The 13,902-nt window shown below is 38.8% G+C and overlaps 1 protein-coding gene across 1 annotated transcript; it reads left to right on the forward strand.

The window, feature by feature from the left end:
* The first annotated feature begins 295 nt into the window (after nucleotides 1-295).
* On the forward strand, nucleotides 296-7,944 carry LOC110753544 (pleiotropic drug resistance protein 2-like). Its single transcript, XM_021954465.2, has 20 exons — nucleotides 296-1,139; nucleotides 1,291-1,411; nucleotides 1,549-1,637; nucleotides 1,923-2,007; nucleotides 2,155-2,445; nucleotides 2,563-2,653; nucleotides 2,772-3,672; nucleotides 3,836-3,996; nucleotides 4,135-4,238; nucleotides 4,341-4,506; nucleotides 4,606-4,677; nucleotides 4,823-4,959; nucleotides 5,111-5,443; nucleotides 5,557-5,847; nucleotides 5,949-6,032; nucleotides 6,120-6,253; nucleotides 6,360-6,587; nucleotides 6,761-6,932; nucleotides 7,050-7,304; nucleotides 7,404-7,944. Exons 1-20 carry the CDS (start codon nucleotides 760-762, stop codon nucleotides 7,674-7,676), a joined length of 4,368 nt encoding a protein of 1,455 aa, XP_021810157.1. The 5' UTR covers nucleotides 296-759; the 3' UTR covers nucleotides 7,677-7,944.
* Nucleotides 7,945-13,902: the final 5,958 nt, after the last annotated feature.

Below are 13,902 nucleotides of genomic sequence, written 5' to 3' on the forward strand. Positions count from 1 at the left end.
GTTTAAGTTACTTAGTTTTTAATCTTGCTAGTTTGCTTCACCCACTTGTCAAAAAAAGGTACACAAACGTATATACACTGTATAAAATAACATAAAAAAAAAAAAAAAAAAAAGCAATGAGATTGAGTACCTAATATTAAAAGTGAAGCAAAAGTGAGCTGTAGAAGAAGCAGTGTCCAAAAAAAATAAAAAAAATCTATCGAGAAAGAAACCAAAAAGAAAATAAATAAATAAAATACTCAAATTCAAACCTGAAGTGCAGCCCTGCCGCTATAAATATGGAATTTACTAATATATCGCCCACGTCCATTTTCTCTCATCAGCCTCCCCAAAAATCTCCCCCCGCACCACACTCACTCACTCACTCACTCACTCACTCTCTCTCTCTCTCTCTCTCTCTCTTTTATGACGCGGCAAGTCATGGCCGCCAATACAGCTACATACGACGTCCTATGGCCAGCGATGCTGTTATAACATCCAAAGTACCGGCGGTTGAGTCCGTACAACGACTTTCTCGACTGGTCAAGAGCGTCTCTAAAACTGCTCGTGGCGGCCGTTTTTAGAAAACCGTGGGGAAACCTCAAGTGATTAACATAACCAGGCTGTCTGTGTCGGATTAGATCGAAACCGTTTTTGTTGCCGCGGTTGTTAGAAACCGTTGTCTTCTGTCTGTTGCGGCGGTTTTTGGAAAACAGTTGGGATTGTTGAGAGTGCTAAAGGAGTTGTTTTACCGACAGTCGTGATAATATCTGGATCGAAATGGCGGCGGCTTTAGCCGGGGATGATCTGGCGCGGTCGACCAGCAGCCGGAGGAGCTGGGCCTCCGGGAGCAAGCGGAGCTGGGCCTCCACGAGCTTCCGGGAGGTGTGGCAGGCGCCGCCGGACGTGTTCAACCGGAGCGGGAGGCAGGATGAGGAGGAAGAACTCCGGTGGGCCGCGATCGAGCGGCTGCCGACTTATGATCGGTTGAGAAGAGGGATGCTGAGGCAGGTGCTTGACAATGGCAAAGTGGTGACTGATGAGGTGGATGTGACCAAGCTGGGAATGCAGGATAAGAAGCAGTTGATGGAGAGCATATTGAAGGTTGTGGAAGATGACAATGAAAGGTTTTTGAGGAGACTTAGGGACAGAACTGATAGGTCTGTCTGTCTGAGACTCTTTGAGACTTTGTCTTAAAAATCCATGTCTTTGTTTTTCTTGCAAAAGGGAAATTCTTTTGCTTTTTTTTGTTTTTGTTTTTGTTTTTGTTTTTTGTTTTTTATTTTGGGTTTTGTGGTTTGTGTTGTGTAGGGTGGGGATTGAGATTCCGAAGATTGAAGTTCGGTTCCAGAAATTGTCCATCGAAGGAGATGTGTATGTGGGGAGCAGAGCACTGCCTACTCTGCTTAATGCTACCTTGAACACTATTGAGGTTTAATTTCTTTAAGTTTCTTCTTGAATAAATTCCTTTTCCTTGATAAAACTTCTTCTTGTTTTGTTTTTTTATTGGGTTTAGATTTTTGTGGGGTTGATTTTGTTCTCTTACTGAAATGGTTTTGTGGGCTGCAGAGTGTTCTGGGATTGATTAAGCTTGCTCCATCAAAGAAGAGAAATATCCAGATACTTAAAGATGTTAGTGGAATAGTGAGACCCTCCAGGTATATGTACATGAAATTATAAGTCTTTTTTTTGTTTTCCAATTAGGATAGGATATGGGGTTGATGCTGTCAAGCAGTCAATGGTACTTTGACTGAGCAAACAGCCAAAGAAACAGAATGTTTGCTGTGTATGGGTTTGGGGGTTGATGCAAAAAACTATTTTCAAATTTGGGCATATGATTTTGATTTTTACTTTCATTCCGTGGAAGTGTATGGTGTTGGCTTGTCCTTTACTTTACTACTGGTTTGATGATGTTAACTGTTAACTGATTTGGTAATTTCCAGGATGACCCTACTTCTGGGTCCTCCAGGTGCAGGCAAAACAACCTTGTTACTGGCACTTGCAGGGAAGCTTGATGATGACCTAAGGGTAAAATTCTCTCTCTCTCTCTCTCTCTCTCTCTCTCTCTCTCTTACAATTTCCTCTTTACTGTATCAGTTTGCACAACTAAACTTGATTTTGGGTTCGGCTTATCTTTTACCATTTGTTTGCTGGTGGCTTGAAAATGATGAACAGGTGTCTGGGAAAATCACCTACTGTGGTCATGAGTTGAATGAGTTTGTTCCTAAGAGGACATGTGCTTATATCAGTCAACATGATCTTCACTATGGAGAAATGACAGTGAGAGAGACATTAGATTTCTCAGGACGGTGTTTGGGTGTGGGAAGTAGATATCAAATGTTGGCAGAACTCTCAAGAAGAGAGAAAGAAGCAGGAATTAAGCCAGACCCGGAGATTGATGCATTCATGAAAGCCACCTCAGTGTCAGGCCAGAAGACTAGTTTGGTCACAGATTATGTTCTCAAGGTTTGTAATTGCCTCCATTTTTTCTGCTGGTATTATGTATACATGTATTTCATCTTTGAGCAAGCCAATGAATTTGGAAATTCTGACTAATTAATAAATTAAAAAAATCTTCAACAGATACTTGGATTGGATATCTGTGCTGATATTATGGTTGGTGATGATATGAGAAGGGGTATTTCTGGCGGCCAGAAAAAGCGTGTGACGACTGGTATGTTCTTTGGACCATATTTTTACTAATTTTGTACATCAATTTTTGTTTAATACAATTTCGGTCCATTTATAATTGTACATACCAGTCTAATGGATTTTGCTTGAACAATATGCAGGGGAGATGTTGGTAGGACCAGCAAAGGTTCTTTTGATGGATGAAATTTCAACAGGGTTAGACAGTTCCACCACCTTTCAGATATGCAGATACATGAGGCAATTGGTTCACATAATGGATGTAACCATGGTCATCTCTCTTCTTCAGCCAGCTCCAGAGACATTTGAGCTGTTTGATGACCTGATCTTACTTTCTGAAGGTCAGATTGTGTACCAAGGCCCGTGCGAGAGCGTCCTAGAGTTCTTTGAATACATGGGCTTCAAATGCCCTGAAAGGAAAGGAGTTGCTGACTTTTTGCAAGAAGTAACATCCAAGAAGGACCAAGAACAATATTGGTTTAAGAAGGACCAACCTTATAGATATATTGCAGTTCCTGAGTTTGTTGAATCCTTCAGCTCTTTTCACACTGGCCAACAGCTTGCAGCTGATCTTGGAGTTCCTTATGACAAGTCCAGAGCTCATCCAGCTGCACTGGTAACTGAGAAATATGGTATTTCAAACTGGGAATTGTTCAAGGCATGTTTTTCAAGGGAGTGGCTGCTAATGAAGCGCAATTCTTTCGTATACGTGTTCAAGACCACCCAGATAACAATCATGTCACTGATTGCCCTGACTGTGTTCCTTAGGACAGAAATGCCGGTGGGCACAGTACAAGATGGAGGAAAATTTTTCGGCGCACTGTTTTTCAGTCTGATTAATGTGATGTTTAATGGTATGGCTGAACTGGCAATGACAGTTTTCAGGCTTCCTGTTTTCTATAAGCAGAGGGATTTCTTGTTTTATCCTGCATGGGCTTTTGGATTGCCTATTTGGGTCCTCAGGATCCCCCTATCATTTATGGAATCAGGGATATGGATCATTCTTACCTATTACACCATTGGATTTGCTCCAGCTGCTAGCAGGTAAATAAAGTTCACGTTTTCAGTTTCCAAATCTTATAAATTTCGGCTGCTAGCATCTCCCAAAAAAACCGTATTTAAATTATGGAATTCAGTTTGATTATGGTTTCAACTAGTGTGTTTAGAGCTCTACTTACTCACACATCTTTACTCTTCACTGCTCCAGATTTTTCAAACAGTTCTTGGCATTCTTTGGCATACATCAGATGGCTCTGTCACTCTTTCGGTTCATTGCTGCACTGGGAAGAACACAAGTTGTTGCAAATACACTTGGCACCTTTACTTTGCTAATGGTATTTGTGCTGGGAGGATTTATTGTTGCCAAAAGTATGTGATCAATCTTAACTTTAATCACCTTCTTGTAGTTAAAGCAAGTTGTTAATACGTTTCACTAAGTTTCAGATTTTTCATGGTAGTTCAATATAATGAATTCAATCCAAGCCATCTTTCTTCTTATGACTGCAGACGACCTTGAGCCTTGGATGTTATGGGGCTACTATATCTCTCCTATGATGTATGGACAGAATGCAATCGTCATGAATGAATTTCTCGATAAAAGATGGAGTGCAGTAAGATTTCTCAGTTCATTCCATACAAGCATATATGTTTGGTGTATTAGCTTTGAATTCTCAAACATGTAAGCAATTATTGATAATTCTTATTGACCGCAGCCAAATACAGATCCGAGAATTAATGAAACTACAGTTGGGAGAGTCCTCCTCAATTCTAGAGGATTCTTCACAGATGAATATTGGTATTGGATATGTGTTGGAGCACTATTTGGGTTTTCTTTTCTTTTCAACATTTTCTTCATTGCAGCATTGACTTTTCTGAACCGTAAGTTCATCTCATTTCAAATTCTACTCTTTTTCGTTTATGGAAATGAAGTTCCACATTTGACAACCCTCCTCTTTTTTTTATTTGGAAATCAATCAGCTCTTGGAGATACAAAAGCTGTCATAGCTGATGATGAAAGTGAGGGAAAGAGAAAGAAGACATCAAGTGAAGGTTTGCACATTTGTCTTCTCCCCTATAGTTTTTCGTTTCTTTTCCATCAGAAGTTTGAGCATTCTGATGGAAAAGGACATCATAATTTGTAATTAATATTGAAAAGAAATTGTTATATGCCTGACCTTTTCATGAATAATTACAGATATAGATATGGCAGTGAAAAGTTATTCAAAAATTGTTGGTGGTTCAGATCATGCACCAAAGAAAGGAATGGTTTTGCCCTTTCAACCCCTTTCACTTGCGTTTAACCATGTGAACTACTACGTGGATATGCCTGCTGTAAGTCATTCATTTTAAACATTTCACTGCTGATGTTTTATATACTCCTTTTCGATTAAGAAACAGTCTCCTTTTCAATGGAAGTTATTATCTTTTAATGCAAATAGTTAAAGGGTTTATGCTGAAGTGAACATCTGGTATCTCATTTCAGGAAATGAAGAGTCAAGGAGTTGAAGAAGATCGCCTTCAACTGCTACGAGATGTCAGCGGTGCTTTTAGACCAGGCATATTGACAGCACTTGTAGGTGTTAGTGGTGCTGGAAAGACAACTCTTATGGACGTCTTAGCGGGAAGAAAGACTGGTGGCTATATTGAAGGGAGCATTAGCATCTCTGGTTATCCAAAGAACCAAGAAACATTTGCTCGTGTTAGCGGTTATTGTGAACAGAATGACATTCATTCGCCTCATGTTACTGTCTACGAATCTCTCCTGTATTCAGCCTGGCTCCGTCTTACTTCAGATGTAAAGACACAAACACGAAAGGTATGTTGTGTGGTCTATGATCATCCCTTGCTAGACCTCACCAGAATCTTCTTTGAAATCCTATTTTTCAATGATCCCAAGTATGATCATTTTCCTTTTTAATGGTGACACAGATGTTTGTTGAAGAAGTCATGGAACTGGTTGAGCTTAACCCAATAAGAGATGCTCTAGTTGGCCTTCCAGGAATAGATGGTCTTTCAACAGAACAAAGGAAGAGATTAACCATAGCTGTGGAGCTGGTTGCCAACCCCTCTATCATTTTCATGGATGAACCAACATCTGGGCTTGATGCCAGGGCTGCTGCTATCGTTATGCGTACTGTGAGAAACACAGTGGACACGGGGAGAACTGTCGTCTGCACAATTCACCAGCCAAGTATAGATATTTTCGAAGCTTTCGATGAGGTGTCACTCAATTTCCAAGACTCTTATTACCTCAATGTCTTTCTCTTTTCTCTCTATAAATCCATCTTACATATTTTCAACCTGATTTGTACTTGCCACAGTTACTTCTGATGAAACGTGGAGGACAAGTCATTTATGCTGGACCTCTCGGTCGCCAATCTCACAAGCTTGTAGAATATTTTGAAGTGAGTTTTCCTTTGGTTCTTATTTTGTATACATCCTTCATTAGTGATTTTAATGCACTATGGACTAATATCTTTAACCAACTATAGGCCGTCCCAGGGGTCACTAAGATCAAAGATGGTTACAATCCTGCTACATGGATGCTTGAGGTCACTGCTCCTGCAGTTGAGGCTCAACTTGATGTGGACTTTGCAGACATTTATGCCAACTCCTCACTTTACCAGTAAGCCTGAATTTCTTTTTCTTTTCACTGAATGATAATTGCTTTCTCAGGTAGCCTCGGATTTCTAGTTTTATGATTCTCACTCTTCCTCTCGACGTTCTTTTAGGAGGAACCAGGAGCTTATCAAAGAGCTTAGTACTGCGGCACCAGGGTCCAAGGATCTCTACTTCCCAACCAAATACTCCCAACCTTTCTCTATTCAGTGCAAAGCCTCTTTCTGGAAAATGCATTGGTCTTATTGGAGAAACCCTCAGTACAATGCCATCCGATTCTTCATGACAATAGTCATTGGTTGTTTATTTGGTCTCATCTTCTGGCAAAAGGGACAGCAAACGTAAGCTCTGGTTTCCTTGGTCTAATTCATTTAATTCCATTGTTTTTTGGTTAGAAGAAAATGCATCATGTGCCCTTGAAGATCCTGTACAATTGATCGATTCGAACTGCATAATTAACAAAATCATATTATTGGCATCTGATTTGATCTAAATTAAAATTTTCTTATAACAGAACCCAACAGCAAGATCTCATGAACCTTTTGGGAGCCATGTATGCTGCTGTGCTTTTCCTTGGAGCCACCAATGCTTCTGCGGTCCAATCTGTTGTTGCTATCGAAAGAACAGTTTTCTACCGTGAAAGAGCTGCCGGGATGTATTCTGAACTGCCTTATGCATTTGCTCAGGTAACATATACAATTGGCAAATAGTTTAGAAATTTTTTTCTTTGTAAAGCTGATGAGTTTAGTAGATATGTTCAATTCTGTTTACTTCATTGAAGACTTATCTCCCTTGTTTTGCAGGTGGCCATAGAGACAATCTATGTTGCAATTCAAACTTTTATTTACACTCTTCTCCTCTATTCTATGATTGGATTTGAGTGGAAAGTAGGCAAATTCCTGTGGTTCTACTACTACATTCTAATGTGCTTCGTCTACTTCACAATGTATGGTATGATGGTGGTTGCACTAACTCCAGGCCACCAGATTGCTGCCATTGTTATGTCCTTCTTCCTCAGTTTCTGGAACTTGTTTTCTGGCTTTCTCATTCCTAGGCCGGTACGGAACATATAAATTAAACTTCAAAATTCCACAGCAACTTTGAATCTCTATTTTGTGTTTGCATAACAAGAGCTTATATTGTACAATCTGTTGCAGCAAATTCCTATCTGGTGGAGGTGGTACTACTGGGCTTCACCTGTGGCCTGGACACTTTATGGCCTTGTGACCTCTCAAGTGGGTGACAAAGATGCTGATCTTGTGCTACCTGGATATGGTATTACCATGCCATTGAAGAAGTTCCTCAAGGATGACTTTGGTTTTGAGCATGACTTCCTGCCAGCTGTCGCCGCGGCTCACGTTGGCTGGGTTCTGCTTTTCTTCTTTGTGTTTGCCTATGGCATAAAGTTCCTCAACTTCCAAAGGAGATAAAACAGCTTCACTTCTACAATTCTCAAAGTCTTAGAGAAATAGGATAGCATTTTCTGTTAGTCAAGGATGAGGGAAACAAAACAGTTGCTCCATTTTTGTGTATTATGGTATTCTTTTGTCCTGGTTTTTCTACATGAGCGGCTACAATTCAGGTATAATAGGCACAGGCAAAATGCTTTGATGTAAACGGAATATTGTTTGTACTATATAATTTAGGGAGCTGATTTTCTCATTCTCCTTTTCTCCACTTACACTCTCTTTTGTTTTTTTAATACATTTTAATCAATTTTGTTTTTTTTTTCGTATTTCTCTTTCCTATTCTACCCTTAGCCTACATTAATTTCTTTTTACTTTACTTTTATATTTTCTTTTTCTTTTTACTTAATTTTCCAACTTGCATTCCATTTTCAAAATTTTTTTCTTTTAATTGAGTAAGAAATAATTAACACTATAGCTTTCAACAAAGCCATGATGGCAAAACATGCGTGGAGATAGTAGATACTAGTTCTAGTCCAAAATGTGAAATACATTGGAAAAACTAATTATGGTGTAGCTTTAAGACAATGCGAGGAGGATGGTGGAATGGGGGCGTCTGACCAAGATGCCCAACAACATTTTTGATAAAATATGTGGAAGATGAAGGTACCAATTAAAGTTAAATTTTCATTTGGGGAGTTTAAATATTTTACCAACTGCAGGCAATCTTTTTCTATAGAAATTAGTGACTTCCCCAATTTGCTTGAGGTGTAGGGTGTGGGTTTTGAAGACCCCCGACATGCAATTTGGAGCTGTAGGAAAAATGCTCAGTTTTGGAAGTGCACAAACTTTGCTTATCGCATTAATCCTAGTTAACACCATGACTTATTTTATTTTATTTTTTCTGTTAACTTTTCTTAATTTCAGTTATCAAAACCTTAATGTAGGGTAAGGGTGGAATAGAATAGAAAAGAGGAAGAACAAAATTGATTAAAAAGTATTAAAAAATAAAAGGGAGTGTAAGTGGAGAAAAAGAGAGTGGGAAAATCTGCTCCCATAATTTACTGTTGTATATCCAAAATGAGATGTATTATTTTTCTTGATCATGAATGTTTCTATTTTTTCTCTTTCTTTCTTTTTTTCCTTCTAAACAATCTGTTCTTTTCAATGTAGTGTAAACACTCTCCCATCCAACCCCTAAAGCTACCAACAAGGCGAGCGCGCAGTCCGGGCGACCATCAGATCATGTGGAAATTAACTTGGGTTAGAAGAGGTTTGCTGGATTGGAAGCAACGGGAGTGGAAAAATTCGCAGGTGTGCATTGATGAGTTGAGGCTTGAGCTGCGAGCGGAATATCAAAATGATATTTTTTATTCTGGGAAAGTCAAAGAATTGGAGTTTAATTTGCAGAAGGCATTATTAGTGGAGGAGGAAATATATTGGAAATTAAAATCAAGAGTGCAATGGTTGAACGAAATAGATAAGAACACAAAGTTTTTTCATACAAAGACCATTGCCAGACGACGACGTAACATGTTGCGAGGGTTAGAAAATGATAAAGGGCAATAGTGTGACAATGAGGATGAATTACAGAAAATTGCAGTAGAATACTTTGATGATATTTTCACAATGGCCAATCCAGGCAATATTCATGAAATTGTCGCTTGTGTTGACCGGAAAGTTACTGACCAGCAAAATTTGCTTCTAGCAGGACCAATTACTGATGGGGAAATTGTGGCAGCCGTGAAGTCCTTACATCCTACCAAGTCGTCGGGGCTGGATGGTTTTACAGGAAGTTTCTTTCAACGATTTTGGGAGGTTATTAGTTCGGATGTTTTGGATGTTGTTAAGGATTTTTTAGTGACTGGGAGGATGCCAAGAGAGGTTAATAATACCTATATTGTTCTTATTCCTAAGATGGCAAATCCTACAAAAATCACGCAATGGCGCCCTATTTCTTTGTGCAATGTTTTGTACAAAATAATTTCCAAGATGCTCTCTAATTGCTTGAAGTTGGTCTTACCGTTAGTAATTAGTTTGAATCAGTTTGCTTTTGTGTTTGATAGGATGATTATTGACAATATTTTGTTTGTGCATGAGATTCTTCATTCCCTCAAGTCAAACAAGAGTAAGGACAATTATCATTTGGCTCTGAAATTGGATATGGCCAAGGCATATGATCAAGTGGAGTGGCCTTTCTTTGAAGCTATGATGTTGCAATTGGGTTTTGATGGTAAATTCTGTCATTGGATAATGAAGTGTGTGTCTACGGTGAATGACTCGATTATGTTAAATGGGGAACCGACTCGAGGTATCCGACAAGGAGACCCATCTCTCGCCTTTTCTTTTTCTTATATGTGCGGAAGGTTTATCTGCTATGATTAAGAGGGCTGAGGAGTCTGGGGGTTTACATGGTTATCAATTCAAAACTCATGGTACGAGTGTGTCGCATCTATTCTTTGCCGATGACTTAGTCTTATTTTGTAAAGCAGAGGATGGGGAAGTGGAGCTATTAAAACATATTTTGTGAGGCTATGAGCATGGATTAGGTCAAAGAATTAATCTGGATAAGAGCTCTGCGTTTTTCAATACAAGATGTCCTGAGAGTCAATGTCTTAAATATCGGAGGTATCGGAAATATCGGAAGTCAAAAAACACGAAAATATCGTAGGAAATATCGGGATATTATCGGTATCAGAAAAAATTGAATAAAAACCACGGAAATTGTAAGAAAAACTTGGAAATTTTTATTGAAACTTGGCAGGATATTTATTTAGTCAATTATCTATTAGTTTATCACAAAAAATTGGAAGGAAATGCATTGCATGATGGATTTAACTAATTTAAGTTGATTATATAGCGAGCTGGCAAACACCGTAAGTGTAGAAAATATGTAGTAATTAATGAAAGAAGATTAAACACACCATAATCATTTATATATAATGAATTACTACAATATTTTACACTTTATACATTGCATGGTAAGATACATGAGTGACTTAGTACCACATAGAGTTCCTATGAGGTTCAAAATTTTCACTATCTTCATCATCTCTATGTGTAGAGTAAGTATATTTTGAAGAGTAGTCATCAAATGATAAATCCCCAAAATAGTTTTGCATGTAATTGTTAACATGCCACCCATATGGATCCGAGATTGGTTGACGTTGTCCATAAGCAAAATCATTTGAAGATTGAGTCTCGGATTCTTTCCATGAGTCGCTTGATTCCATCCCAACAGGAATGGGATATGAAGGGTAGGGAAATGGTTGGTTATGAGTATAACCATAGTTACTACTCATCTCATGTGAAAATTTGTTTCTTGCAAAAAGAATTCAAAACAAAACCATGTATATATATAAATATTTTAGTATTTTCACAAAAACATAAGTGATATGGTGGTTAAGGTGTTGAAGGAGTAAAATGGTTTTCACAAATACCATGTATATAAATATTTTGGGTTTCGTATCGGGATATTATCGATAATATCTCGATATATTGCCCAAATCATTCATAAAAATGTTGAAAATATCTTCCCGATATTATCGGGATAATATCGACATATTGACGATAACACTATGGTTAGTTGTTGAAATATTGGACCCCCAAAAATCTGATATTATCGGGATAATATCGGGGATATTATCGATATTTAATACCTTTCTGAGAGTACATGTAAGCATCTGGCTGACATTCTTGGCGTTCAACGCAATAATGGCTTTGGTAAATACTTGGGGTTGCAGGCAGATTTTGGGGCCTCAAAGAAAGCGGTCTTTGAAGGGGTACGTAATCGTCTTACCACAAAACTGATGGGGTGGTTGGAGCAATATTTGACGCAGGCAGGTAAGGAGATTTTAATTAAGGCAGTGGCTCTTGCTCTACCTAATTATGCCATGTCCTACTTTAAATTACCTGTCAGTTTATGTAAAGAACTTGAGGGGGACCTAGCAAACTTTTGGTGGAAGAGTTTTGTGGAGCATAAGGGAGTTCATTGGCTTAGTTGGCAAAATTTGAGTCGCATGAAGAAGGATAGGGGCCTTGGCTTCCGTGATTTAATTTGGCTTTACTTGTGAAAACTTGCTGAAGAATTCCACAAAATCCTGAGTCTTTGTTGGCTAAATTGCTGCATGAAAAATATTTTTTTTGGCCTTGACTTTTGGTCGGCAGGAGTAGGTTGTGGTGCGTCTTGGGGCTAGAAAGGAATTCTTGAAGGACGTCGTATCCTTGAGGCTAGGGTAAGGTGGAGGGTCGGCAATGGAGAAAGCATAAAGATCCATGGCGACCGCTGGTTCCCAAAACCTTATAAGTTTCAGGTGATGTCAAACCATCTTGGAATGCTGATATATGTCAAGGACTTGATTGATCCAATTATGAAGACATGGAGGAGTGAGGAGGTGACCGTTTGGTTTAATGCGGAGGAATCACAGACTATTTTATCTATGCCCGTGAGTCGTCGGGCTGCCCAGATAAATTGATATGGCACTTTACCAAGCCAGGTGACTATACAGTTAAATCAGGCTATGAAGTTGCAGTGAACCTCCAACGGAATGGCGAGCTTGGGCGGAAAGGCGAAGGAGAGAGTAGTAATTCGACCAAGAAAAATGTGTTTTGGAAAGGAATTTGGAGTTTAAAAGTGCCACCAAAATTACGATCTTTCATGTGGAGAGGGTGCCTAAACTCTCTGGCTGTACATGACAACCTGTGTCGTCAGCATATGACAGTGGACAATAAATGTAGGATATGCGGCAAGGATGGTGAGTCTCAGTTGCATTTGTTTTTTCAGTGTGAGTTTGCACTTGCCTTGTGGTATGCTTGCTCTCTGCAATTGGATGCTACTACTATAGTGGGTACCGATTTTGCTTCATACTGGGCTTATCTTGAGGAAAAATATAAAACTGGTGCATAATCGTGGGAGATAATATAGATTTTGGTCTATGGCCTGTGGCGAATCTAGAAATGCCGTAATAAGGCGATATTCCAAGGAAAGGAGGCCAATCCCTACGCTGCAGTTGCACTGATGGTGGGGCAAGTGGAGGAATATCGTGTGGCGGTTCCAATTCAGGCTCTCCTTGTGAATGAATTACCGAGACCTCCCGATCTGTGTAAGGTTGCACAGACCTTATGGCAAAAACCCAAGCACGGAATGGTCAAAGCAAATTGTGATGGTGTCTGGTTTGAGCAAACTATGCGGGGAGGTTTTGGATGGGTGATTCGGGACTTTACAAGTTGGATGATGCAAGCGGGTGGTCAAGGAGATATGCTTTATGGGTCGGCTCTCATGGCAGAGATGGACGCTATAAGTGTTATAAAAAATATATACAAAATATAGTTTTTCTTTTCCATAAAGCCAAACACAAAACATTATATTATAAATAATGTTATAATAAATAAATAAGAAAGCTTTTAAGGTATAATGAAATTGAAGAAAACAAAATAATAGGTAAGTAAAAGGAAAATAAATAATAAGTAAGAAGGTGAGTTTGGTACGGTGAAGCACGTCAAAGACGCTGTCCTAAAGCCTTTGTAGCCTCCCTACGTGCAGGTACTAACGGTCTACAAGACTCCAAGATACGACCCCTTGTACACAAACTCAAGATCCGCTATGAGCACGTTCATAGACGGATATGGGTATCCAAGTCACAGAACCATTGCCAAAATAATAATATAAAGTAGAGAATATATATAAAAGTAGAAAAGGAGAGAATCAGTTTATGGTGGTGATTGTGGTATGTGATATTCTGATGGTGTAATGTGTGTGTTTCAAATGTGAAGGAGGAGTGGCCTTTTATAGGCATCCAAACAAGTAACCTTCACCAACCATAAAAGTTCACCAACCAAAAATTAAGGCATTCACCAACCAGAAATAAAACATGAATATTAAATATTTATAACCCCCACAATAAATCAAATAAAACAGCCAAAATAATTAATTAAATAAAACAGTTAAATTTTTAAAACCTTTTAAAATTCCAACAATCCCCCACAAGGTTTTTAAAATTTTACCGTGACAAAAAAACAGTGAAAAATATATAATATATATGGCAATATAATACTATGTAATAGGTGTAGGTAGGGGTGGGCATCTCATCCGAATTATCCGCGTACCGACCGTACCGTACCGACGGTTTGGTTTGGTTTGGTTAAATAATTATTTTTTAATTTTAATTATTCCGATCCGATCCGTACCGAAACGTTTGGTTTGGTTAACGGTTAACAATATCCCTTATCCGACGGAAATCCGTACCGATCC

This window comes from Prunus avium, chromosome 7, assembly GCF_965620075.1.
Source record: "Prunus avium chromosome 7, drPruAviu1.hap1.1, whole genome shotgun sequence".
NCBI lineage: Eukaryota > Viridiplantae > Streptophyta > Magnoliopsida > Rosales > Rosaceae > Prunus > Prunus avium.